This window comes from Molossus molossus, unplaced genomic scaffold (assembly GCF_014108415.1).
Source record: "Molossus molossus isolate mMolMol1 unplaced genomic scaffold, mMolMol1.p scaffold_m16_p_4, whole genome shotgun sequence".
Lineage (NCBI taxonomy): Eukaryota > Metazoa > Chordata > Mammalia > Chiroptera > Molossidae > Molossus > Molossus molossus.
In genome coordinates, this window is record NW_023425377.1 from 23104111 (window position 1) to 23130206 (window position 26096).

The 26096-nt window shown below is 50.2% G+C and overlaps 2 protein-coding genes across 2 annotated transcripts in view; one reads left to right on the top strand and one right to left on the bottom strand.

Moving 5' to 3' along the window:
* Positions 1–9329, top strand: part of PDE6A (phosphodiesterase 6A) — a 56148-nt gene extending 46819 nt beyond the window's left edge. The window contains exons 18-22 of the mRNA XM_036239923.1: positions 3103–3166; positions 3453–3527; positions 5429–5512; positions 6960–7107; positions 8789–9329. Coding sequence (XP_036095816.1) covers positions 3103–3166; positions 3453–3527; positions 5429–5512; positions 6960–7107; positions 8789–8865 — 448 coding nt within the window. The 3' untranslated portion in view covers positions 8866–9329. The remainder of the gene's footprint in view (positions 1–3102; positions 3167–3452; positions 3528–5428; positions 5513–6959; positions 7108–8788) is intronic.
* A 10487-nt stretch (positions 9330–19816) lies between these two features.
* Positions 19817–26096, bottom strand: part of PPARGC1B (PPARG coactivator 1 beta) — a 99083-nt gene continuing 92803 nt past the window's right edge. Inside the window, exons 9-12 of the mRNA XM_036240651.1 lie at positions 25805–25880; positions 23746–23867; positions 20761–20915; positions 19817–20014 (exon numbers count right to left, since the gene is read on the bottom strand). Coding sequence (XP_036096544.1) covers positions 19914–20014; positions 20761–20915; positions 23746–23867; positions 25805–25880 — 454 coding nt within the window. The 3' untranslated portion in view covers positions 19817–19913. The remainder of the gene's footprint in view (positions 20015–20760; positions 20916–23745; positions 23868–25804; positions 25881–26096) is intronic.

Below are 26096 nucleotides of genomic sequence, written 5' to 3' on the forward strand. Positions count from 1 at the left end.
AGAAAGAAAGAAAAGAAAAAGCCAAGTTAGTCTTCAAACTGAGACACACAAACCCTCCCTCTTCTTCCCCAACCCAAAGCCTTCCAAGGTGTGTGGTAGAATGGACGGCCTCAAGGGAACCAGTGTTTCCTTTCTTAACATTATCTTCCTAAGGAAGCACAGTGGGTGAGGCGCTGCAGTGCCCTCGCTCCCCTCCCACTTCACACAAGGGAGGCAAACGCGCCCTTTCTTGAATCTTCCTGTGGCGCAAAGACCTCTGTGGCATCACACAGAGGGGCTATCTGAAGTTCTGGCTTCCTCAAAGCCTCTGTTAATCAAGGCATTATAAACCCAAGGTAGGGCTTCAGGGCTTCTTAAAGCTATATATTTTTTGTTGTTAAAAGCAAAACAAGGCATTAGCAAAAGAAAATGCTGGCCTGGATTGAACAGCAGGGCAGCAGGAGCCGAGGTATTTTTCATTTACCAATCTTACTTCCTTCAGAGAATGTACACTGCCCAGGGACAGCCCCTGATGTCAGGACAAAGGTGCACCAACAATAAGTACTGAAGGTAGCAGCACCTGATTTCATCCACACCACTAATGTCTGTCTGTCTGTCTACCTATCTATTTACCTATCTACCTATCTAGTCTACTTACACATCTATGCATCTAGCAACCTCTACCTTTCTTAGAAGTAAGAATAAAAAACCAAGGTGGGTGCCATTGGGATGCATTCTAACATTAAAACTGAAAAATAAAATCAGATTTTTACTGACAGAAACGATCTGATTTGCCTGCCTTAGTTGACAGTAAAAGACTGGCATTTCCTATTGTGTTTATGACAAACATTCCTCTACATTAACTGAGTCAAATCTGCAGCTTCAAAGTTTTGATGAAACATAATTAAAACTTGTTATCAGATACAAGCACTTTGCAAAAAAAAATGTAACACTGGAAGATACAGTCTAATTAATAATGTTTTAATAGACCTAACCCATTCTGTGTGTGTTGGATTAACCGAAGTGCTGCAGAGAAACTGTCAGGGGTGTAGTTCACAGTAATATGAAAAGTCTTGGTCAAATCTTTATGGCCATCCTCCCCAGCAATTGAGGAAGTGAATGATCATAATGTTAGCTTTAAACAAAATTGAAGACGAATCTCACTGACTCGTCAGCTGATTGATCATTCAGAATAATGAGCACAGTATGATTTCTAACTCTACCTACAATGAAGTGCACGGGTCCTAAGGGTAGCATTTATGAGTTTTGACAGATCTTTCCTCTTGGGGCAAACTTGGGAGAGGAGCAAAACATCTTAGCTGTTACAGTTGTCCGTGGCCCTCCGAACAGATATACAGTATGTTCGTGGTATTAAAATTTCATGTTGAACAATTATATAAAAAATGGCCCGGTCGTTGTGGCTCAGTGGTTGAGCATCGACCCAAGCACCAAGAGGTTGCTGGTTCGACTCTCTGTAAAGATCAGTGGAAAAATATCCTCCAGTGAGGAGTAACAAAAAAATAAAAGATAAAAAATATGTTGAATGTATACTGTTGCAAAATTTAATGTGATACAAAGCAAAACCATTCAATAAAATATATAATTTTTAAAAACATAACTACTATTGAATTTTGTGTCTGAGATTACTTTGTTGAAAGGTGAATTAAATTCTTAATTGATACAGCATATGAACCTTGATTAAATTTTTTTTTGTTGTTGTTGTTATTTATCCTCACCCAAGGATATTTTTCCATTGATTTGAAGATAGAGAGGAAGAGAGAGGGAGAGAGAAAGAGGGCGAGTGGCATCTATGTGAGAGAAACACATCGATTGGTTGCCTCCCAAACAACCCCAGGTCCAGGGATCGAACCAGCAACCCAGAAATGTGCCCTTGACAGCGAATTGAACTTGCAACCCTTCTCTAACTGCTGAGCCTAAAGCCAGGGCTTCATTACAGTTTTAAATATCTAGAAGTGAGTGGGGAAAGCAAAACAAAAGCAATATACATTCGTCCCTCGTGTATCGCGGTTAATCCGTTCCAGACTCCAGCGGTTGCACTTGGCGTTGAAGGATTCCTGGGGTGCTCGAACACATAGGCCTACAGTCCATACGTACAGTAATTTTAACTTTAATTGTAAATCAGGGGTGTATAATTGACTCAGACAACCGAGCGCGTGCTGTATCATTTTCACTGTCTCGATCAACTTTTTAATGAGCATATTTGAAAAAACCGCGGCAGAGTGAAGCAGTAAAAGTCGAAGCACGAAGTGGCGAGGGACGACTGTACTTCTAATCTGTTTTCATATATGTGGTAGTATTTTTCCTTTAATTGCATAACATGTATTTAGTGTCATATTTATAATTTTAATAATTAAAGCCATAGAATTAAATACAGAAAAAAAAAAAGAGGTTGCTGGTTCGATTCCCAATCAGGGCACATGCCCAGGTTGTGGCCCGATCCCCAGTGGGGGGCATGCAGGAGGCGGCCAGTCGATGCTCTCTCTCATCCATGTTTCTATGTCTCTCTCCGTCTCCCTTCCTCTCTCTCTAAAATCAATAAAGAAAAAATATTAAAAATGTCTAAAAAGGGTCTTTGACAGTGGAGGGGGAGGATGATGGGGAAAAGGTTGACAAACATCGTTCTGTACTAGACAGGAGAGAAGGAACTCTGAAGATGGACTGAAATAGAAATAAAACTGATGTTCATGAAATGCCTGGAACAGTGTGTGGCATATAATAAAAACCCAACGTATGTTCACGAGTATCTATTGTGCATGTACTATGCCCAGACACTATGCTGAGATTTTTACACATATTATCTCACTTAATCTTGTACCTGCTCCATGAAGAAACTACCATTATTATTACGGACAAGGAAACGGGGGCTCAGAGAGGTTGGTTTAATTGTTCAGTGTCAAACTCCTGATAATTGGCAGAGGCAGCATTTAAAGCACTGTCTGACTTTAAAGCCCCACCTGGGATATACTGGGGGAGTGACCCCTCTCCTCATAATGGGGTGAGGTCACCTACTAGTGGGGGGACAGAAAGAAGAGATAGGTGAAAATAACCAGTATGTGCAGTCTTAAATGGGTCAGGACTGATGTATGGTGTCCTTGTGTCCAGGGCCATGATGATGACCGCCTGTGATCTCTCAGCCATCACCAAGCCCTGGGAGGTGCAGAGCAAGGTATGGCCTCCTCCTGACCCAAAAGGAGGGGAATCCCAGTGCTGGCGACAGCCGCCAAGGTGGCTCGGATTCCCCAGCTCCAGAGGCAGCCCACCTGTGCTCCATCCTCCTCTGGAAATCACTTTAGGAACCCTCCCACGATGACAACAAAGTGAGGGGTACGGGGCGGGGGTATGTTTTTGCTGAGCTGGAAATCCAAGAGGAGTAGAATAGAAGCAAGGGACAGAGGCAGGAGGACGGGGGCTGGGGCTTGACTCCGTGGGGGTGGGGTGTCCGCCTGCTGCAGGTAGCTCTGCTGGTTGCTGCTGAATTCTGGGAACAAGGTGACCTGGAGCGCACAGTGCTGCAACAGAATCCCATTGTGAGTGGAGGGGCGTCAGCCTGATGCTGGGTGTGGGGTCTCATCCCGGTGGCTGTCTGTGACCTCGCCGTGACAGAGAAATACGTTTGTTCCCTGTCCCCTGACATGGGGATGTGTGACCTTACCACAGAGATGACCTTTCCCTAATGCAGGGGTTCCCAAAGGGTGGGCCACCATCAACCTTCGCCCTTGGGAACATGTGAGAGATGCAAAGTCACAGCCCCCACCCTAAAACTCTGGGGTGAGCCCAGCAAGTGTGCCCTCCTAGAGTTTGGGACCCCTACTCTAACATTTTTGTCCTTAGCTCACTCAGCTACGTAGACATTGACAAGTGGACACCAAAACTCGGATTTCCCTTTTAGCTCCAACCGTCTGGGCGTCCAGCTCCCCTGGCCCTGTTCCAACAGCACAGAGCACTCGGGGGAAGAAAGGTCTTGTTTGCCACGCCGAGACCTACCGCCGTTGGTGGTTAAACCTCCCTGCACAGTCAGCCAGCTCCCTAGGGAAGACCAGTTAGAGGGTTCTCCGAGGGCCCTGCACGAGGGCAGGGCTAAGTCAGGTGGAGTAAAAGGTAGAGACGTTTTGGGGACAGAATCACAAACATGGGGATGGGCTAAACGTGTGAAATGTTTAAGTGCGGGGGTACCACGTGAGGCTCAGGCAGTGCGGGAGAGGCAGTGGGCTGTCAGGAACAGGCCATGCATGTGAACAGCAGGGGCCAGTGGGATTTGCGATTTTTTTTCTTTTTAACACCTTACAACGGAGAAAGCATGGTCAATGAACTCTGTGTACCCGTCAGCCAGACCCAACCATTAGCGACAGCCTGCCATTCCTGTTTCATCTACTTCCTCATGCATTTTTAAAAAATATGTTTTTATTGATTTTTTTAGAGAAAGAGGAAGGGAGAGGGAGAGAGAGAAACATCAATCGGTTGCCTGCTGCATGCCCCCTGCTGGGGATCGAGTCCTCAACCCTGGCATGTGCCCTGACCAGGAATTGAACTGGTGACCTCTTGGTGCATGGGACGTCCAACCACTGAGCCACACAGGCTAGGCCCCCATGTCTTTTTAAATCTTTTGGCTGAAGTATTTTATTTTATTATTATTTTTTAAAAATCCTCACCCGAGGATATTTTTACATTTATCTTCAGAGTAGGAGGGAGAGAGAGAGAGAAAAAAAAACATCAATGTGAGAGAGACACATCTATTGGTTGCCACCCACACGACCCCAACTGGGGCCGGGGATGAACCACAACTGAGGTATGTGCCCTTAGCTGGAATCAAACCCGGGACTCCCTGGTCTACAGGCCAATGCTCTACCGCTGAGCCAAACCGGCCAGGGATTAGCTGAAGTATTTTAAAGATAATCCCAGATGTCATTTCTTCCTTAAATACTTTACAGTAGGTATCTCTAAGAGATAAGAACTTTAAACACATAACCACAAACCATCATCCCACTCACAAAATTAGTAATAATTCTTTAATATCACCTAACCCCCAGTCTGTTCACTCTTCCTGATTAATGAGAATCATTTGTTCAAATCAGGATCCAATCAAGGAACAGACACCCTCCTGCTGCTGTGTTTAAGTCTCTTTTAATCAACAATAATTTCTTCACCCTCTTTTTTTCTTTCCTTTTTCTTTTGTATGCCATTTATTTGTTGAAGAGGGTGGGTCGTGGTTTCCCACCTTCCGGACTTGGTCGATTGCCCCTCATGGTGTTATTTAATATGTTCCTCTGTCCCTGTGTTTCCTGCAAACTGCTAGTTAGATCTGGAAACGTGGTAAGTTTGAGGTTTGGTCTTTCCTTCCTATGGCCAGAATGCTTCCTAGGGAGGGTGGGGCCCCTGACTGCGTCCTGCCAGAAGGAGCCAGTGCATTAGCCCTTTCTCCCCATGACAGCCCATGATGGACAGAAACAAGGCGGACGAACTCCCCAAGCTCCAGGTCGGCTTCATCGACTTTGTCTGCACCTTTGTCTACAAGGTGGGTCCTTTGCTTTCTCAGGCCCAAGTCTTCGTCGTTGGCAAAGCTGGGATTCCCAAATGACATCAGGACTCATAAACCCTGGCAGGTGACATTTTACAAAGCCCTTCTCATCTGCAGTGGCATCTGGTCCTCAGGGCAGCCCCTCTGGGGTCTTGTGGGACAAATGACTAAGCGCGGATTCAGCCAGGGAGGAGGAAGCATTGAAGACTTATCCCCTCCTGACTTCCCTAGTAACCCAACTGTCAGAAGATGACCTGGAATTCCTCCTCTTTGAGCGCTTGCCCAAAGTTAACGCCTCCCTCCTGAGAGACCCACTGCTCCCGATTCCGTGTTACCTGTGCCACCATTCACTTCCCACTTGCTACTTTTACTTTGGCCATGTTACACACGAGGAAACAGAGGTCAGAGATGGGAAATGACAGGTCCAGGGTCACTGGAGTCAGGCATGAGATGGGAGGAGAGCCAGGGCACCTGACCCCGACCCTGGTCCAGGGCTCTTGCTGTTGTGTTCGGAGGAAGTTCAAGTGCTCCCACAGGTGAACAGGCTCGTGGGGGCCCCGATCACCAGGGCAGAGTAGCTGATGCTCTTCGTTACCATCAGCCCTGTTACCACACAAGGAGACCGGGCAGAGGGTTTTCTGTGTATCACCACCACAGCCTGTGAGGCAGGTATCGTCTCTGCGGATGACCTCCCCAAGGTCCCGCAGCTTGTGGCAGAGCCTGGATCTGAGCCCAGGCAGCGCTGAGCTCAGCCGGCTCTGGATTTGCCTTGGGCGAATCTACCTGGTCCATGTGCACATCAGTCTCTTCTCCTAAAACCCTGGGAGTGATGAACCTGTCTTCCTGCCTCCCAGGAGCTTCTGAGAAGGGAAGGAGGCGGGGCTGCAGGAACCGGAATGTGCTGTGCTCAAAAGCACTATCGTTATTCTCAGAGCTAAGAGAACCTAAAAATCCTCCTCGAAACATCTTGATTTCCCTCCACAAATAATATCTGAGCGTCTGTGTGTGGGAAGAGGCTTCCCCGAGGAGATGACGGCTAAGCGGAGGCCTCGGGGGAAAAGAGGGGCAGTGAGGGTGTTCCAGTCGAGGGAAGAGCTTGGTGCAGCCCACGAAGGCAAGGGTCACGCCAGCGATGGACAGGGACTGGAAAGCCTGGAGGGGTCACAGTGGCGAAGGGGGGTAGGCACTGGGCCTGCGGGGGTTTGAGAACCATGTGCATGAGTTTCATGAAGGGCTGGGGGAGCCACAGGAGGGTTTCAAGCAGGAGAGGGATGGGATCTTGTTCGCTGGAGACCACGCAGCATCCGCACGCACACCGCAGGGTGACAGGGGGCCTGCCACACACCCGGGCAGCTCCTTCCAGGTCTAGACAAATGGAGCTGTGCCCCGGCCTGCAGCTGGACCGTGGGCGTGGCCCCCGCGCCAGAGGCTCTCTCTCCCCCAGGAATTCTCCCGTTTCCATGAGGAGATCACTCCCATGCTGGACGGGATCACCAACAACCGCAAGGAGTGGAAAGCACTTGCTGACGAGTATGAGGCCAAGATGAAGGCCCTGGAAGAGGAGAAGCAGAAACTGCAAGCAGCCAAGCAAGGTGCGTGGGCGGGGGAGGATGGGAAGCCCTGATCCCCACGCCCAGTGCTCACGCTGTGCCTGGCCTGAACTCAGGGCCTCACACTCACAGTCCCATTCAGGCCTCGCCACCACCTATTACTGTCCCCATTCTACGCAGGAGCACACTGAGGCTCGACGAAGTACTGTGGCGAGTCACACGGGCAGTAAGTGGCAGAGCCTGGTTCCCAAGAGGCGCCCAGGAGGAGTCCCTGACTGCCCCACAACCAGTGTAGGACAGATTCCAATTCCAAGGTTGTGGACACAGGGCCTTACCCAGGGACAAAGGAGAAAACCTAAAATTATTGGTTGGAGGGAATTTTAAAATCCATACTTCCAGCCTTCTGTCTGATGTTGGAATTCTATCTATACCATCATGAGATTTTGCTTGCACACCACTAGTGATGGGAGGCTCACTATCTAACACGAACGCCTCATCACTACCACTATTAGAAAGCTCTTCCTTGAACTGAAACAGTTCTCCTTGTTGAAACTTCCACTTAATGGCCGCGGTCCTGCCTTTGGGAACGGAATGGGATGCGTTTTTTCCATCTCTCCCCAGTCCCTCTCCCCCAAGTCATTTCCTTCCCTGGTTGTGTGGCTCTAGTTCCTTCACAGGACATGACTTCTGGTCCCCGCCCCACACTGACCGTCCTCTGCATACCGTCCCTCCACACATGGTTGTTAGCATGGACGGGTCTCTTGCTCTGGGCGGTGGGGTGACTCTGAATGGCAGCTACAAACGTGGGGCCACCACGCCGGGCGTGGAAGTTGTGCTTTCACGGCTGGAGGAGGTGTGCGGCGTATCACAACCTCCGCAGAATCGTAGCATCATTCCAGTTTTCCAGGAAATGGCCGTCAAGCGTGCGAGGAAGAAGGGTCTTTTTCTAATTTGCACAAGTTGTCTGATGGGCTGGTGGCAGGTCCGTGCAAATTTGCAGCCTGCAAGATGTCTTTTGTTTGGCCTGCGTTTGTTTAAAATGTGAATTCGCTGTCCACATTTTAAAATGGGGATAGTTCAGCCCCGCTGGTGTGGCTCAGTAGTTGAGCATCGACCCATGCACCAGAAGGTTGCTGGTTTGATTCCCGGTCAGGGCACATGCCCAGGTTGTGGGCCTGATCCGCAGTGGGGAGCGTGTAGGAGGTGGCCAGTCGATGTTCTCTCTCATTGATGTTCCTATCTCTCTCTCTCCCTCTCCCTTCCTCTCTCTAAAATCAATAAAGAAAAATAATAATTAAAATAAATAAATAAAATGGGGATTGTTCCAATTTAAAAAATCAAGATTTCCAGCATGTCTTATGAAAAGATCAAGATCTGGCCACACCCACCTAGATTTCTGCTTGATAACAATTGGCTGGAGCTGAGTGGCATTCCCCCTCCCCCTGCCCCTTTAGATGGGACGAGCATCTCTCCAGTTTGTCACAGTCTCCACCACTCCCTGTTGTCGCTCAGGCATTGGTGCCAAGTGTGGGTTGCCATTTATCATCATGATTGTCATTAGTTTTCTTAGTGTAGAGAAACATCCTTGCTTTCTCTGACTCCCCTTAACTATTGTTGGCCTCTGAAAGCCCTTGAATTTGCAACTCTTGGTCGACAGCAGGGCAAAAGGGAAGCTCTCTGCAGTCTCCTCTCACCCCGGTGTGTTGTCTTTGTCTGATTGCAGCAGCGGGAAATCAGCCTTTGGGGAACCCCGGCCCTGGAGGGGGCGCACCTGCATCCAAGTCCTGCTGTATCCAGTAGCCCAGGGGAGATCTGCTGACCAGAATGGCACTGCCCTTGGGGGGAAGAAATCACACGAGCCAGAGGCCAACAGGACACCTTCTTGAGAAGCGAGAGAGTCATAGAATTTACAAGCGGAATGAGAATTGAGCTTACATCTTATCCGCAGGCTTTCAAACATTGTTTCAGCTTTGAGAAGTTTTTGAGTTAAAACCAACATTCCAGCTTTCTAGACATCAATTAAATATGTAATTAATGCCAGATTCAGCTGCTTAGTTAGAATCAGTTTGTCCTTATGCTTCCACTTTCTACTTTATTATAAACACTTTCAATCATTCTCGAAAGTAGAGAATTATACAGTGAACCCCACCTACCCCCCTATTCCAATATGGAGATTCGGCCACACTTGTTCATCTGTCCTTTTATAGCTTTCAACATTTTCTTGGCTGAAGAATTTAAAATAAAATTCCAGACATATCATTCCAGACACATGGGCATTTTCTAACACAACCACGTCCTTATCGCGTGTACCAAATGAACACCTAGAATCCAGTGTGGTCGATGCTGGGATGAGCTGCTCAGACCTTGACTGGAGAGGACTCGTGGTCCCAGTGGCTGTGGGTGCAGCCGGCAGATGGCCCTGTGTCTGCCCTCTTGGGGATTATCTCAGCTGCACAGAAACACTTTGCTCAAGGTCCCAGCCTTTCCTTGGGTGGCCTGCATCCAATGACTGATCCGTGTCAAGAGTTAGGGTTTGGCCATCGTGGCCCAACACGGGACAGCGCTGCGGGGCCATCGTAGCTCCGGGACTCCTCATGGGGTCCACCAAGGCTGTCGCCAGGGCCGCCTCACAGCCCAGCTTCTCCCTCTGCCCACTCCTACTCCCTTCCCCGCCCCAGGCATTGCCCCAGGGGGCGCTCCTTAATAATCCCCCTGCAGTCTAGGTCCACTGCAGAGGCTGCCTTCTGGGGAGCCCAACCCGTGACCACGGTCCTTCGCCCCTCTTATCGCAAAAATGTCTGTAATAGTCGGTTTGCTTGAATCTGATCCAAACACGTTTTATGCTTTTAGTTGTTCTGTCTCATAAGTGTGTTTTTTTTTGTTTTTGTTTTTTTTTTTATCCTCACCTGAGGATATTTTTCCATTTTTTGTACAGATAGAGTGGGAGGGAGAGAGAGAAAGGGAGAGAGAGAGAAACATCGACGTGAAGAGACACATCGAGTGGCTGCCACCCGCACAACCAACCAGGGCCGGGGACAAACTTGCAACCGAAGTACGCGCCCTTAGCGGGAACCGAACCCGGGTCTCTCCGGACCGCAGGCCGACGCTCTAACCGCTGAGCCAAACTGGCCAGGGCTCATAAGTGTGTTTTAATGTATAATAGTGATCCCTCTTTCCTTCTTGTTGCAGAAAGGGTCAGTTGTCCCATACTCCAGGTTGGTCTGTTTGCTTCCTCTGTCCCTGGTTCTCCTATAAGCGGGTGTTGGTTCTAGTTGCTTTGAGGAAAGGGAATACAGGGTGTCTCCAAACTGTAAACCGCCAGTCTGCTCCAACCTCCCTTTTGTAGATAAGTAGAGAAAGCGGAGGCCAGCGAGGGGACGGGCTGCGCGAAGTCCAGGGCACAGCTCCCTGGCTGCCCTCCAGGAGCAGAAGCCCACGTTCACAAGGACACAGTGTACTGGACACATGTCCCTGTGACTCCCATAGATCGATCCGAGTTCCTGCCACACGAGCCCTGCCCATATTATCAGGCCATGTCAATAGGGGGCTGGGCCTGGAACCCTCATCTCTGAACTCCCAGGATAGAGTCTCTGCCCTCCTGAAATCGACACTCTCAGGGCAGTGGTCTTTTAAGCAAAGGCATGTCCCTAAGCAGGTCCCACGTACTGGCGAAGTGGCAGAGTCAAGAAAAGTGTCACCCGGGAACACACAGGTGATGCTTGGGCGGGTTCCCTCCACTCTCTTTGGTGCTCAGCCTTCTCCACCTGGATCATGATCCCTGCCACGCCTGACTCAGGGCTATGGTTAGCACCCAACGAGACCACGTACGGAGGGTTGCGCCTCATGTCGACTAAGTGCCTCTAATGTCCTGGGTACTGTGCACGATCTACATCCATCCTCACAACCCGATAGGGTAGGAACGATTACTAGCCCCATGTATCACATGATGAGGCAGAGGCTCAGAGAGCTTAAGAAACCTGCCCAAAGACACACAGCGGATAAGTGGTGAAGTCAGGACTCAAAGCCAAGCAGCCTAACACCCAAGTACATTTTCCCTGCAACACACTGCTTCTGAGAACCAGCTTTTTTTTTTTTAATCCTCACCGGAGGACATTTTTTGCATTTATCTTCAGATAGAGTGGGAGGGAGAGAGGAAGGAAGAGAGAGAGAAACATCGATGTGACAGAGACACATCGAGTGGTTGCCACCCACACAACCCCAACCGGGGCCAGGGACAAACTGCAACCAAAGTACGTGCCCTTAGCGGGACTGAACCCGGGACTCTCTGGTCCATCGGCCGGCACTCTAACCACTGAGCCAGACCGGCCAGGGCAGAACCAGCCTTTTTTAGGACCTTGGAGTTCATCTAAGCAAATCATCATGTTTCATACTTGGGGACACCAGGGCCCTAAGAGGTGCCTTGTCCGAGTCTGCACAACACAGAGGTGGCAGAGCTGGGTCTCAAACACGGGCTCAAGGCTCTGAAGCTCCCATTTATCCCCTGGACCACTGATTGCACCTCTGCAGGGATTATTTCTGTGACTTTGTGACTTGGTTGCCACCCTTGCTAGTATAATCTTCAGGCCACGGGGAGCAGCCTCTCACTCGCCCATTCGTGAATTCCCGATGAATGGGGCCAGGCACCCCGCAATGAATGGAGAAGCACCTGTTCTCCTCGAGGCTGGTGTCTAGCAAGGGGGTGGCAGATACTGAGTGATCAATCACACAACCTCTCCAAAGACTCCAATTCATGCCAGAGAACCCTGCTGTTCATGGCAAGCACCCCATTCGTTTTAAAGGGAAATATTACGACCGTTTCCCTTCCAACCAAAGAAATCCAAACAATTTCTAGTTGAAAAAATAAATCACCTGAACAATGGCAAACTATTTCTGTAGGTAATAAATAAGTTGAGAATAGTGCGCACACAACAGAGGGTGGAATGACTTACTGTACCTGTTGTTTGTATATAATTTTCTTCACCAATGTTTTAACCCTCTGGGGGCATGCAGGTGCCGTGCACTCAGAATGCTCTTAAAAATACTAACATTTAAAAAAAAGACACTAGCGTTAAGGCAGCTTTAGAGTAAAATAAAGGCTAAACCCAAGAGTGCTTTGAAACAGGAAATACACACACATCCAAGGCTCCGTCTTGGAAAACGCCCCTTCTTCAGCGTTCTGGCTGGGAGTAAGTGAGCAAAGGAAAAAGTTTCTAGTTCACCCAACTACAACACACAATTCAAATCTGTTCTCCACATCCTCAGACCAAAAATTGCTTTAGAGTCATCAGTTGGTGAGTGTCTGGGCCTGAAACCACACATCCATCTGGTGTGCTTGTGTGAAAAAGTTGATACACCAAAACAAGGGAGTCCTTATTCAGAAAGTGGTATAGCTTCATAAAAGCCATGGCAAAAGCCAGTCATGGGACATGTGTTATGTAAGGGAAGTCTGAATGATTCATTATGATCCATGAAAAGTGTTGTGAAGGAAGGAAAAGTGAGCTCAGAAAATTCTGGACGGGTAGGGGGCACACCTTGACCAAGGTGTTTTCTGAGAAGGTGACCTCAAAACCAGAATCCTGTCCCCCACCCCTCAATGAGCACACAGGACCAATAAAGACACCCCTGGGCAGAGCTCTGGGTGGTATTTCCTTTTTAATCTCCATAGTGTATTTGTTAAGTTTATTTATAAGCAGATCACTTCACTATTTACAGTACATGAGCATAGAGATTCTACAGTTCTTGTGATGTAAACAATAGCTCCACAGTGGGAGTCTGAGAAAAGAAGCCGGTTCTGAAGTATTTACAGACGTTAAAATAGAACTTTATACTCACAGGATAATAATACATAGAGCAATTTGGTTAAATTATCTATGAAACTATAGAATCTGACAACGTACAAATACAGGAAAACATTTTCTCATTTAGAAGACAGATGAATCACACCAGAAATAAAATAGGGACGATGACAACCACAATAATTAAAAGCAAAGAATGTTTCTTCCTTGCCTCTTATGGATAAAATATTTATATAAATAAGGACACAACCCAACAAAATGGAAAAAATATATAAAAATCCTCTACCAATTAAAAAAAATAGCAAAACTAAAAACTCGATTCCCATTCATTAGCAGTGTCCTTTAAAAAATTAAAATTTAGCTTTCTATTATAAATAACAAAGCGATGTGTCCCTCTGTGTAGGTGAAATTCTTGCACCTTTCTCAAGAAATGCATCAATGTAATTCCACACATACACAAGCAGACAGACATGCGGGTGTGTGCACACGCATGTGCACACACACACACACACAGCCATGCACGCACACATCCCAGACTGTAGTTATCTTGTTGAGCTTCCTAATAAATAATGCCCCCTATGGAGTCCCCTGGGGATGCCCAGACCTCACAAGGTTATCCATTCCCTGGTTTGACCCTGTCACAGAGCTGGGGAAAAGCCCTGGCTTCCTATTGCTCAGAATTCTCTAGGCTGCATAGTCACACCGAGAGAAAGTGATTTGAGTCCAAGATTTGGAAATGCTGGAAGGGACCTCAGGGACCACCTTGCCCAGTCTGTTAAGGCTAGCTACAAATACTGTCTTCAGAAAGCTGGGGCTGGGGAGAGAGATCTCACGTTGGTTTCACATTAGCAGCTGCCTCTGGGTGAAGCAGATGCTCCAGGTCAATGTTAATACTGTGGCACAAGAAGGTGAAGGGGTGAGTGTGAATTTCTGGAGCAGACTGCACTGAGCTGGACTTCCGGATGGTTATGTTCCCCAGAAACCATCTGGAACTCCAAGTGGTCCTCTTCGCTGTTCTACTGACCACCCAGACCCTGCGCCCCTTGAGATTCCCAACCTGTGTCCACTGGAAGCAGAACATTCCTTCAGAAACAAAGTTGGGAATAGTTTATGACTTTTTATTCCTAACACAAAAACACTTGACAAGATTTCTAAATACGAAATATAGAAACGAAAACAAACTGACAAACAAAAATATATAACCTGTTTGGCTATTTGGTGGACCCTATCAAAGGCTGTGGCCAGCCCCCATACAGAATCCTGACACCCAACCTCTTTGCTTGTCCCGAGGGCACAGTGTGGGCCACCTAGCAGAGGTTCACTTAAGGTCAGCAGCTGGGCTGCCAGTATTGCAGTTACGTAAACCCCTCCTGGGCTCCTGGACCCAGGTTCACTCCCCTCTCCTCCGCCCACAGAATTAGTGCGCTGCCCAGTCTGTGTGCATCTATGTGCTTGCTTCTGAACTCTCCTGAGCAGTGTTCGCTGGGCTGTAACTATTGTAGACAGTCCACTCATGACATTACATTTCATTCCCAAATTGGGTGTTGGACAGCAAGGTGGCCGAAAGGATTTATTTGCCTTCCATCTGGGTAGCTGGTGGATACAGTCTTTGGCCACTAGATGGCGACTAGACATTGATAAGGCAAAGTGCTGAAGTGGAAGCGAACCAATCCCTTCAAAAATCACCAAGAGCAAAGCCAGCACAGTATTAGGCTTCCTTGAAGGATCCTTTGACCATAAAAAATACAGCACAGAGGGGATTCCAGCTCCATAAACACCTCTTGGAGGTGCTGTTTTACAGCCCAGGGACTGACCACTTAGAAAACCGTATTTTTTCCAAGCCCCCAATTCGGGCTGTTGGGTTTCTGAGCTGCTTCCAGGTGTGCAAGGCATTGTGATGAAACAGAACATCTGATACTCTGTCCCTCCCCGTCCCGGAGAAGCTCCAGTCACCGCTGCAGTGCCATTAAAGAAAAAACAGAAGCTGCCTTAAACATCCGCAGTGTGATCGAGGCCTCCTGCTGCCCGTGTGTTTTACAATCATTTGAAAGAAATATGTGAAAAGTGCCTAAGTTAAGCTGTTTTTTTGGGGGGTGGGGGGAGTGTATTGCTTGTATTGTCTGAAAGTAAGAAACAGCCAAGTGGTCGGAACATTCAGGTTAAGAGCTGCTTGGTGAGGGTGAGGACAAGGCTAATGGGATTCGATATCACCACCTAGCCAAGCTGGGGTTGAGCTTCCCACCATCCCCACCAGAAACTATGGCTTAGATCTGTCCTGGGGAGCAGGTACAAGGTAGCTCTGCCAGGACCATGTGGGTTTGAACCTGCTGCTGGTTGATTACCTTGCAGAGAACTTCCCCCTGAACATGAGCTGGGCACAGCCAGAGAAGGGAACCTGAGCCTATCCGGTGAAAGGGACTTTCGAGCTCCTCCTATCTAATATTCCCATTTGCTAGATGAGGAAACAGAGGCCCAGGATCATTAGCAGGGAAGAAAGTTCACCTTTCTCACTCTGAGACAGCTTGTAGTTCAATGGCTTGGTCTGCAAATCCATTTCAATCAACTGGGCTGTTTTAACATTTTTATTAAAAAAAATAGGTACCAAGATCTAAACTCACCATTCCCTGTTTCTAGGGCCTCCAACAAAGAGGCCAGCGAAAGGCTGGCCCTAGGATCGGCTCTCCTGCTGCTGATGCCTCAGAAACTATCTCCGCTCTCTCCTCCCTCACACCAGCCACCTTTTCAAAACCCCATCCCAAACCCTAGGAGAGTACCTCACACAGCCAAAGTAGACCCACAGTTGCCAGTGGAGACACATGGAGCCAGGCTGAAGTGTTGTGGTTTTCTCAAAGTGCTTTTATTGGTTCAATGCAAAGTCAGCCTCTGCCTGCTTCCTGGGCATTGTGCAGCTGGCTCCCAAGGGCTCTCCCTCCCCCCGTGTTTTGAGCCAAGGGCATCTCTGTGCAAGTGGGTTTCCCAGCTCCCAAGCTCTCCTTCCATTTACCCTGTACCTCCGGACTTGGCAAACAGCCCTGGAGCCCATCCGTGTGCGAAAATGCCTCAGGGACTCGGGGACCAGCTTAAACATATTGCACGTGAGTACTAAGTGGATTCCTTCTGCCCCGATGGGAAAGGGTGAGGGGGTCCTGCTTCTTTGGCCAGTGAAACCGTTAGGTTCACTTTATTTGCTACTGTACATCGCATTTCCTCCCTTGATCCTATCTGAGGATAACGGCTAAATAGCAAATGCTAAGAAAATTACTGCAGTTTTGACGTGAAGTGAATCAGATCAACAAATCCTCTGGGGCGGTTTCTGCCTCGCGGTTAGAGTGACCCATCTCTCAAGCTGCAGGCTCAGCTGTGGTTTCTACGGAACCTGAGGCCTGGGATGGGGTTCTGACCGGTCCAGGCCGAAGAATCTGGCTGCCAGTTTCTTCCCTGCTCCCTCCATGCCCACCTGCACAGGCAGATTGCAACGCCTGGAGGAAATGGCTGTCAGAACACCAACAGCATTGGGCTACGAAAGCTTATTGCATCATCTCTTCTCATGTCAGGACTTGGGTGCTGAATCTTTGAGCTCAGAGCAGTCCTCCCTCCCTCCTCCCATCCCCAACGCCCTGCCTCTCCTGAGCACGTCCCACAGGCAACGCTGCCGGATCTCACAGTAGATGTAGACACCCAAGTGATGATTCTCGACTCCAAGCAGTTTTCTGATTGGAGGGACAAGGTGTGAAGGGGTAAAGGGGGTGGGGGCCTTAGCTACACTCCATCCACTCATATTCTTTACCTCTTTGATGCATTTTCCTTCTGTAACCAGAGCCCCCAAAAGTGAGGATTCTGATTCAGCCTTGTACCGACTGAGGAAGGAGATGGAAGAATTCCACTTAGCGGTTGGATGGGATATTTTTGGAAAACACCAGCACAGCACAGAGATGGACAGTACAACCTGCCCTGCGTGGGCAGCTACCGACACAGTCTACAGTAAGCTTTATGGCAATCACATGTAAACATCATCGAGAGCAAATACTAGGACAGAGCTATAGCGAGATGGTTGCCAATGGCGGCTGCTCCCTCTGGGTTACTCCTTAAGTTGGTGGGCAAGAGACCAAGGTTGACTAGTTTTCCTGGAGAGACCTCGGAGTCTCCTTGGTAAGTAATACACAGCACCGAATGAGTCTTCTGGATAGAGGTGGTCTGCAGGGCCAGTCAGCTTTAGAACCTGTAGCCTTGCATGCATGGGATGGTGAGCAGAACGTGCTGGATGTCCTTGGCAGGCATCCTCTCCCATCAGCGGCCCCCAGCTCCGACCCTAGGCACATCGTGGCCCACTGCCATGCTCAGATCTCTGCTCTGCTCAAGAGCCCTGTATTAGTCTGAAGTGAAAGGACAGCTCCAGCTGACCTGGAAGAGGGGAGAGACTTGTCCTTCACTAAACCTGCATATCTTTATCCTGAAGTACCACCCGCCCATGGTAGAACCTACACCATGTGCCTAGTGCCATCAGGGAGGAAGCCACTGGGGCTTAGAGATGATCCAGTCCAACTCTGAATCTAGAGCTCTTTCCTACTGGCTTCCACAGGGTGACATCTCCAGGTGTTCCTTGGCGCAAATGAGGATTCTGGGGAGGCAGCAGACAGATTTAAATTCCATTCCATAACCATTGATTGTGTGCCTATGGTGTGTGAGGCAGTGAATAGCTATAAAAAGGAATTTAGAATGTTCAGGTCTGTGCTGTGGAACGTCCCTTTTTTTTTGGTCCATCCTCATAAATCCTGCCTCCCTCAAAGATGTCCATGTCCGCTCTTCCATTGTGCACCCCCACTCCAAATGGGATTTTGTGTCACAGTAATATCAGGAGTCCTGTGCCAAGGAATGACTTTAGGGAAATTTTCTCTCGTAGATCAGGACGTGACAGACAAGAATGGGCCAGCATGAAACCCAGCCACCATATTAATGTGTGATGGAAGCCTTGGAAGATTAGACCAAGATGATGTCAAGTAGGTGACACTGTGATCAATTAGTAATGTCTGCCCAGAGCACTGGGATGAAGATTCTAATAGCATGACCAGGCTTAGAGAACGTGAATGCTGTGGTCAATTAGTTATGTCTGCCGCTGGCCAAGGATGTGGCTGTAGTGGGGCGCATGCTATGGATTTGCCGCCTTGAGCTAGAAGCCTTAGCTGTAGAGCTGGCAGGGGCCATGGAGATCAACTTGCATCATTCTCCCCCTGTCTATTTCACAGAAAAGGAAAACTGGGGCCCAAAGAGATCAAGTGACTCAACACACAGCTCAAATTCCCTACTCATTCTAAAGCCTGTCTCCTCCAGCCTTCTCTGAGGACCTGGAGCACGCTCACCACCCAGGACAAGCTCATCGACTCAGTGTACCTACTGAGGTATTTGAAAATCTTTTTATTTTTTTAAATCAACTATCAAGTCTGAAAGGACTGGGCCTGGCATTAGCAGTAGATTATCTCAGCTTGTTTAGTTTAATGAGTCAATTGCAAAGTTTGTTAAAGCAGCAGGGCCCTTCTCCTTTTTCAATATAAAAAGGTACCGAGGGACACTGACGTCTGAAAGAGATCAAGCGGGAGCTGCTCTTTCTGAAGCAGAAGCCAGGCGCGCATCCCCGCCTGGCCACGCTCTCCCTGACAAGTGGCCCTCAGGGACCTGCGGAACATCCACGCTGGACACGGCTGTGACGTCACTCCAAAATAAGAATTTTAAAGTGAAACCCAATTAGAATGTTTTCCAAGTTGAAAAGGAGCTTGGAGATTGTTTCACCCGTCCCCAACCCGCACATCCTCTTCCTGCTTCGCCGTCCCATGCCACCCAAACAACTTTACAGCTGAGGACAAGGACAGACAAGCTGCAGGGAGTAAGATGGGCTGGTGGCTGGTCCAGAAGGATGACTGCTCCCAGCCCATCTGTCCAAGACACCTCAGGTGTGTCACTGAAGCTCTACAGGTCCACAGGTATAGGCAAACCACAGGGCCCTTTGGATCAAAACACACGCCAGAGCTTGAACTCACCTAACGCTGGCGAATCAGCTGTTGACTTAACCCCCACGATGAGCCTTACAGGTTTCGAGTCTGTTGCCCAATTTAGCTGAACTCACCTGTACCAGCCCTGGAACTACGCATCTTCACCCAGGCTCCTGCGGGAGCAGGGGACCAGAGTCATCGCTCTGCCCTCTCACTGGCAGTGGGACCTCGGCGTGTCACTTCACATCTCGGCAAACTGCCGGCCCCCCCTGGACGGAGGCTCACCCCTTTCCTCATGAGGATCTGAGGACTCATGGCCGGGCAGAAACTCTAAGCGTGAGCTGGGCACCAGATGAGGGCTCTGATTGTAACTGAACCCAAACTCGCTCAGTGAGAGGCAGGGCAGGGCTTGGCAGATAAGGCCCAGAAACACCTCTCAGCTGCTCCTTGTCATGGCTGCAGGCCACCCAGCGCCTCTGGGCCTTCCGGACAGGGAGCAGAGCAGCTCAGTGGCAAACACCTCGGGACAGTGCATAGTTAAAAAATCAAGGAAGCAATACAATAACCCCAGGCACAGTACATCTGAGCCATAAATACATTAGTTTAAGGATATACTTTTTTTTCTTCAATTAAAAATGAGTTTATAATCCTGATTCTATTCACAAGTAACAATTTCATCATCACACACTACAGATAAGAAATGTTATGGTGCATTCGGCTGCACAGCTATGAGGGGGGTCAGTCGGGGGTGGGGGGAGGTGGTGACTGGCCCAGCACTTGGAGACACACCCGGGACAACCGCTGGAAGCGAGGACACGAACGTGGCAGTGGAACGTCAACACCATGGAAACTCACAGACAGAAGCAGCTTTGTTCAATGTAAACATTGATTTTTTTTTAAAGGACAGCAGTTTCAAGTCTCTCTCTCTCTCTCTCTCTCTCATTCACGTGTGTTCTCTCACGCGCTCGCTCTCTCTCCTTCTCGTATACTTATTTTCTTTGAAAACGTAAACATATTGAAAGGGCCTTGTCTGAGGTATTGAGGTATTCCTCGAAGGTTAAGGCTGTGATCAACGCAGGCTCTGCTGGGCCTCCTTCAGTAAGCTGTCAAAATCCATGGCTTCGTACTTGCTTTTCACGGACGCAGGAAGGGCCTCTTCTGAATTGGAATCTGGGCAGGGGGTGGAGGAGTCGGTGAGTGGGGAAGGCAGTGAGCAACTCAGAAAGGACGAACGATCAGGAAATCTGCCACCATGGAGTGGACGTGGCCCGAGGCCTCGGAGAGCCATGGGCAGGGAGCACCGGGCAGGGAGCACAGTCTGCCATTCTGCTGCCACCTCCACCGGGCGCCAGGACCTCAGGGCCTCGGCTGCCATTGGTAGAATGGGGGGAAGGAGGCTGACTAGAGCACCCCAGAGCTCCTTTATCCTACAATTCTACTTCCCCTAAGCTCCCTGCCATTAGCAAACCGACGCGCATGTCACCTAAGGCAGCCTACGGAACTGGGATGGCCCTGGGTCCCAGAGGTGACATGCAGCCAGGCAGAGTGCTGCCGGGCCTGGGCCCTTCCTAGGTCTCCAATGTGTCCCCAAACCGATTGGGGGGGGGGGGGGGCACGGCAACAATACTCTTTCACCGTGGCCCCTTAGTGGACAAGATGCTGCCTGTTGGGCCTGCACAGAATGCCCCTCCGGGGGCAGGGCAGCCAGCGGCCCTGTGAGGTCAAAGAAGCAGTAGGCACGGCTCCGCCCGCCGCTGTGAATACAAGGCTGGACCTTCCACGCGCCCACAGGAGGCTCCAACCTCTCTTTTTGGTCCCAGTCCTGGGACAGGACAAGATGGACCGGAGACCAGAAGAAAGGCAAGATGGCAGCCTCTGGGGCTGGGTGTCCGCGGGGCGGCCCGGCCGGCACTTACCGTAGTCCGTGTACCTGGGCCAGCGGCAGTGCCGCAGCGCCCCCGAGCTCAGCTGGAACGAGGGCTCGTTGTGCCTCCGCAGGGCGGCGCCGTTCCGCAGGGACAGGGCGGCGTGCTCCGAGCAGCGGTAGGTGATGAAGCCGTGCTTCTCGCCCCTGCGGGGAGACAAGGGACCGCAGCGTCACCGGGCCTGCGAGTGGTGCTGCGTGGCCGCCGCCTCGGGGAGGGGAAAGCGGCTCAGTGGATTCAGTCTGCGCACAGGCGGGTGGCGAGCAGCGAGCCGGACTCGGGCCTCCTTCCCCCACGAAGACTGAAGCTTTCACACTCCCGGTTCCCGGGGTCTGCCAGCCTGTGCCCGGTGCCACCGCTCCGCATCCTTCAGCGCCAGCCCCAGCCGCCCGCCCCTGGCCGCTACCTTGGCCCCACCCTCCCCAGCACGGCGGGTGTTCTCTTCACATCGCATCCTTCCTGGTGGACATCTGCTCCCTCTGCCCGCCCAGCCTGCTTTCTCCCTGCTCAGACCACCGCACGAGGTGCTCCGCCGGCTCAGGGTCCCAGGGTCGGTCACATGACTGTGGCCCTCCCTGGGCACTGTAATTTGTTCAGGGAGGAGCCTGTCACCCAAAGCAGAACCCCAGAGAATCCACCCCAGGGCTTTGCTGGAGCCATGAGGGAGAGTCCTGGTCCCACTGGGAGGCGATAAGCTTGGAGGGGAGGCAGTCACCAGGCTCCCGGAGGGAAGGGTGCCAAGGCTCGGGGAGCCTAAAGGCAGTTCTGCCCCCAACCCCGACTCTTCAGCTCCATGAACAAGAGAAGGAACCCTGACTGACACATCTGGCTGCTATGCAGACCCAGGGGCTGAGACAGGTGGAGTTTCCCTACCGCTCAGAACAGGCTTTCCAGCCGGAGGTGCCTAATAAACATGGATCCTGACCCTTCTCTGAGCCAGGCCAAAGTCGAGCCCCTTCTGCCTCTTCAAATATGTCTGAGACTGGCTGTATGGCTGAAACCGTGTGTGCTTTTATTATATTAACAATTTGACCCTTCTGTTTAAAGATTAATTTGCCTTTTGCTTTTGCATGTTATCTCCATAGCCTATCCTGAACACTGCATAGAACTTAAAACTATTCTGTTTGTACAATGACTCTTTAAAAAATTGAGGTAAAAACACATAACATAAAATTTACTTACCATCTTTCCCATTTTTAAGTGTACAATTCAGTAGTGTTAAGTCTGTTCACGCTGCTGTGCAACAGATCCCCAGAACTACTTCGTTTTGCAAAACTGAAACTCTATACCCACTGAACAACAACTATCCCTTCCTCCCTCTCCCAGCTCTGATAACCGCCATTCTACTTCCTGTTTCTATGAATTTGACTCTTCTAGATACCTCATATAAGTGAAATCATACAGTGTTTGTGTTTTTGTGACTGGCTTTATTTCCCTTAGCATAATGTCCTCAAGAGCCACTCATGCTTGTAGCATGTAACAGGATTCTCTTTCTTTTTGAGATCGAATAATATTCCATCATATGCATATACTATTGTTCTCTTTATCCATTCATCTGTGAATGGACACTTGGGTTGTTTCCACCTCTTGGCTGTTGTGAATAATGTGCTATGAACATGGGAGTGCAAATATCTCTTGGAGATCTTGCTTTCAATTCTTTTGTGTATATACCCAGAAGTGGGATTGCTGGATACTATGGTAATTCTATATCTAATTTTTAAAACAACATGTTTTTATTAATTTTTTTTTTTTTTTTTAGGGAGAGAGAGATAGAAACATCCATGTGACAGAGCAACATCAATCGGCTGCCTCCTGCACACCCCTACTGGGAATCGAGCCTGCAACCCAGGCATGTGCCCTGACCAAGACTCGAACTAGGACTCTCAGTCCATTGGACCACGCTCAATCCACTCAGCCATACTGGTCGGGCTATGTCTAATTTTTTAAGGCAACTTCATACTGTTTTCCATAGTGGCTGCACCATTTTACATTCCCATCAAGAGTATACAAGGGTTCCCTTTTCCCCACATCCTCTCCAACACTTATTTTCTATGATTGTCCTAATGAATGTGAGGTGTGTAATGATTCTTATGCAGACACTATTTTGTCATTGAAGCTTAAAAAATTATTATTAAATTAGGATTTTTTTTTTATTCTCACCTGAGGACATTTTTTCCATTTTTTGTTCAGATAGAGTGGGAGGGAGAGACAGGAAGAGAGAGAGAGAGAGAAATATCAACATGAAAGGGACACATCAAGTGGCTGCCCCCTGCATGACCAACCAGGGCCGGGGACAAACTGCAACCGAGGTATGTGCCCTTAGCAGGAACCGAACCCAGGTCTCTCTGGACCGCAGGTTGACACTCCAACCATTGAGCCAAACCGGCCAGGGCTTAAATTAGGATTTTAAAACCTTAATATCTTAGCTTTCAAGTATAATAGGAGATACTTTAGAATTATTTCAAAACTGACCAAGTTTTTGACATCTTAGCTGTACATTTATATGTAACCTATTCTTGCCGAGCCCCTGACAGATGAAACACTGCTTCCCCAGGTGAGAGAGGAAACACCAGGCTGCCCAGGAGACTGGGAGGTCGGGAGGAATGGAGGGTATGAGCAGCGCGGGGCTGGCATCGCGGGGCGGAACGCACGGATGCCTTTCACCCCCAGGAGCCGTTGGCTGCCCTGTGCCAGCTCCAGGACGGGCAGAGAACCTGAAGCAGACCCTGTGGCTGCAGGTCTGGCTCTGCTCCAAACTAGCGGCTCGGGTAACTTGTCTGAGCTCCCCCGGAGAGGACAGACACAGAATGAGTGTATATGTCACAGGCACCGTGTTGGGGAGTTTAAGAGAACGCACGGAAGCTGACTGCTACAACTGGGCTGCACGACCCTTACTAGTCCTTCTCCAGGCCCAGCCCTGGATGGGGACCTCTGCCCCCCCACCTCCCTCCTCTGCCAGAGCGCGACCCCACTCACCGCTTGCTTCTCGTCAGCACCTGGCACTCCACAATCTCGCCAAACACTTCGAAGCGCCTCTTCAGCTCGCGGGAGCTCATGTCGCTGGAGAGATTTCGAACATACACCACTCGGCCTTCGCCCTGCTCGAGAAGGGGGACACAGAGGGGCTAGTCATTGCCTGGCTTCCCGGGGCCCCCTTGCTGGCAGACCCCCATGGATTCCTCGTCCCCAGTCCATGACGCCTGGCTGAGTGACACCAGCTGGGGCTGGAGTCAGAGAGAGGACCTGTCCTGCTGGAGAAGGGGGCTGCCGGGCGTCTAATGGGGAAGTGACCCCCAAGGGAAGCAACTGCTTCCTTGGAGAAAATGAGCAGAGCCTGGGAGGAGAAAGCGGGGGGCTCATAGCTGTCAATGTACTTGCGTAGTTTTCACATTTGTTTGGAGTCTTACGAGCCTTTTTTGGTAGAGGGGGATGTGTTGGGGTGGACAGGCAAGGTGGCAGCAGGCAAGCCGGGAGGAAAGCAATGGGACAGGGACACGGGGTGACTGGAGCCAACATTATCCCTGGTTCTGACAAAGGTCAACCTCAGGTGAACTCGCTATCATGCTCGAGGGCCCAGCAGAGGGGGGGGGGGGGACTCAGCCTCTCCTCTATGATCTGTGATTATGTCCAGTTGACGCCACTGCCACGGGAAGAGTCACTGTGACCTGCTGGAGAAACTCCAGCCCTGTTCCTGGGAACCTGGGAGCCTGTGCCCGTGGGCAACACCGACAGGTTCTGGTCTAGACAGGCTTTCTCTGGGAACAGGTGAAGGCCATCCCATTCTTCTACCACCGACTGCAGGGAGGAAAGGCCTCTGCTGTAACAGTCCCGGGAACAGTGTAGCCCACACCAGGACCCACAGATCTCAGTTAAACTCAGTGCAAAAATCCCCTCCCCCAGCTCCTTGCAGCTCCTTGAGTTTATCACACTCTGTTCCTGCCTCTGCCCCACTGTTCTAAATCTTTGCTTGGTTGGCATCTTTCATCCCTCAGGGCTCAGCTCCTTGAAGGTGACCCCCCAGGTCACCCGATAAATACATCCTCCCCAACAGTCAAAACAGTCAGACACGATGTCTTTCACAGCGCTCTCTTAATCTGTAATTACAGTGTTAATTTCTCGTTTAAGAGACTCCTCTCTCTCTTCTGCCCCAACCGTGGGAGTGGGGATCTCATCTGTCTGGTTCACTGTTGTCGGCCAGGGCCTAGGACAGTGCCAGGCACGTCACGACTGCTGAATGTCACACATGGGTTCTAAGACACTCCACGCACAGCCTATTGTTCGGGCACCTGCGTGCAGACAGCTCTGTACCTCTGCCGCAGGCACGCCCCGAGCCCCGCCTCCTCCCCGAAGCACCCCTCACGGGGAAAGTGATCAAGTGAGAGTCTGCACTTCTGTCTTACTGTCCCCTCCCTCCTTTCTAGAGACACGGAGGGGCTGGCTGTAGCCCCAACCCCCCTCCCCCACACAGCTTCCCGATTAATTTTCCCTGTGGGATGAGGGCTTTGCAGTAGGTTCACCAGGCAGGACTGGGTCTGTGGACTCACTCTGGGGGAAGATTATGGGGGTGAGTGGGGAGCAAGGGATGAGCTTTCTTGGCCCTTTAAGATCTGACCTAACTGGGGATCCTTAGGGAGCACAAGGCCCAACTCTCTTGTGTTCAGATGAGTAAACGGAGGCTCAGGGAAGCAGGGGCACTTGTCCAAGGTCACACAGCAGGTGGTGACAGGGCTGGTATGTGGCTTGGTTGGCCAGCCCTGCTCCCCCTACCACGGCCTGCCCTCTGGAGCCCCTGATGCCAGGCCCTAAGTCACACCAGCTGCATGCATCACAGCCAGTCCCTTGGCAGCACTGTGCACCATGCTACCTTTGATGCCCTTTGGTGACCCTGTGCGTGTTTTAGATGAGAGAAACAAAATTATCTTCTGCAGGCCACAGCCAGCCTCCAAGGGCTTTGGGTCTACAAAGTCCCAGCCCTTCCTGACACCCCTGCGGGTTCCCATCCGCTCAGGGCTCCAGGGCCCCAGGTCACACTTACAATAGCCTTTTCCCGCCGCTTCCTGGCGTGCCGGACGCTTGGCGTTCCGTCTGAACACGGCCCTCTGCTCTCACATCTGTCAGTGAACAAGCAAAGCAGAGGCACTCACTCTCGGGAGGGACCACGTGGGGCAGAGAGCACAGCTGCTGCAGGAGGCAAGGGCACTTCTCCCTGGAACTCATTCATCAGGGCAGAACTCTTAGAAACCCCTCGGCAATGATGGCCAGCGAGGCATGTGTAGCTGAACACTGACACATACCTCCTGCCACCTCTGGGACCAGGTCTCTGGGAA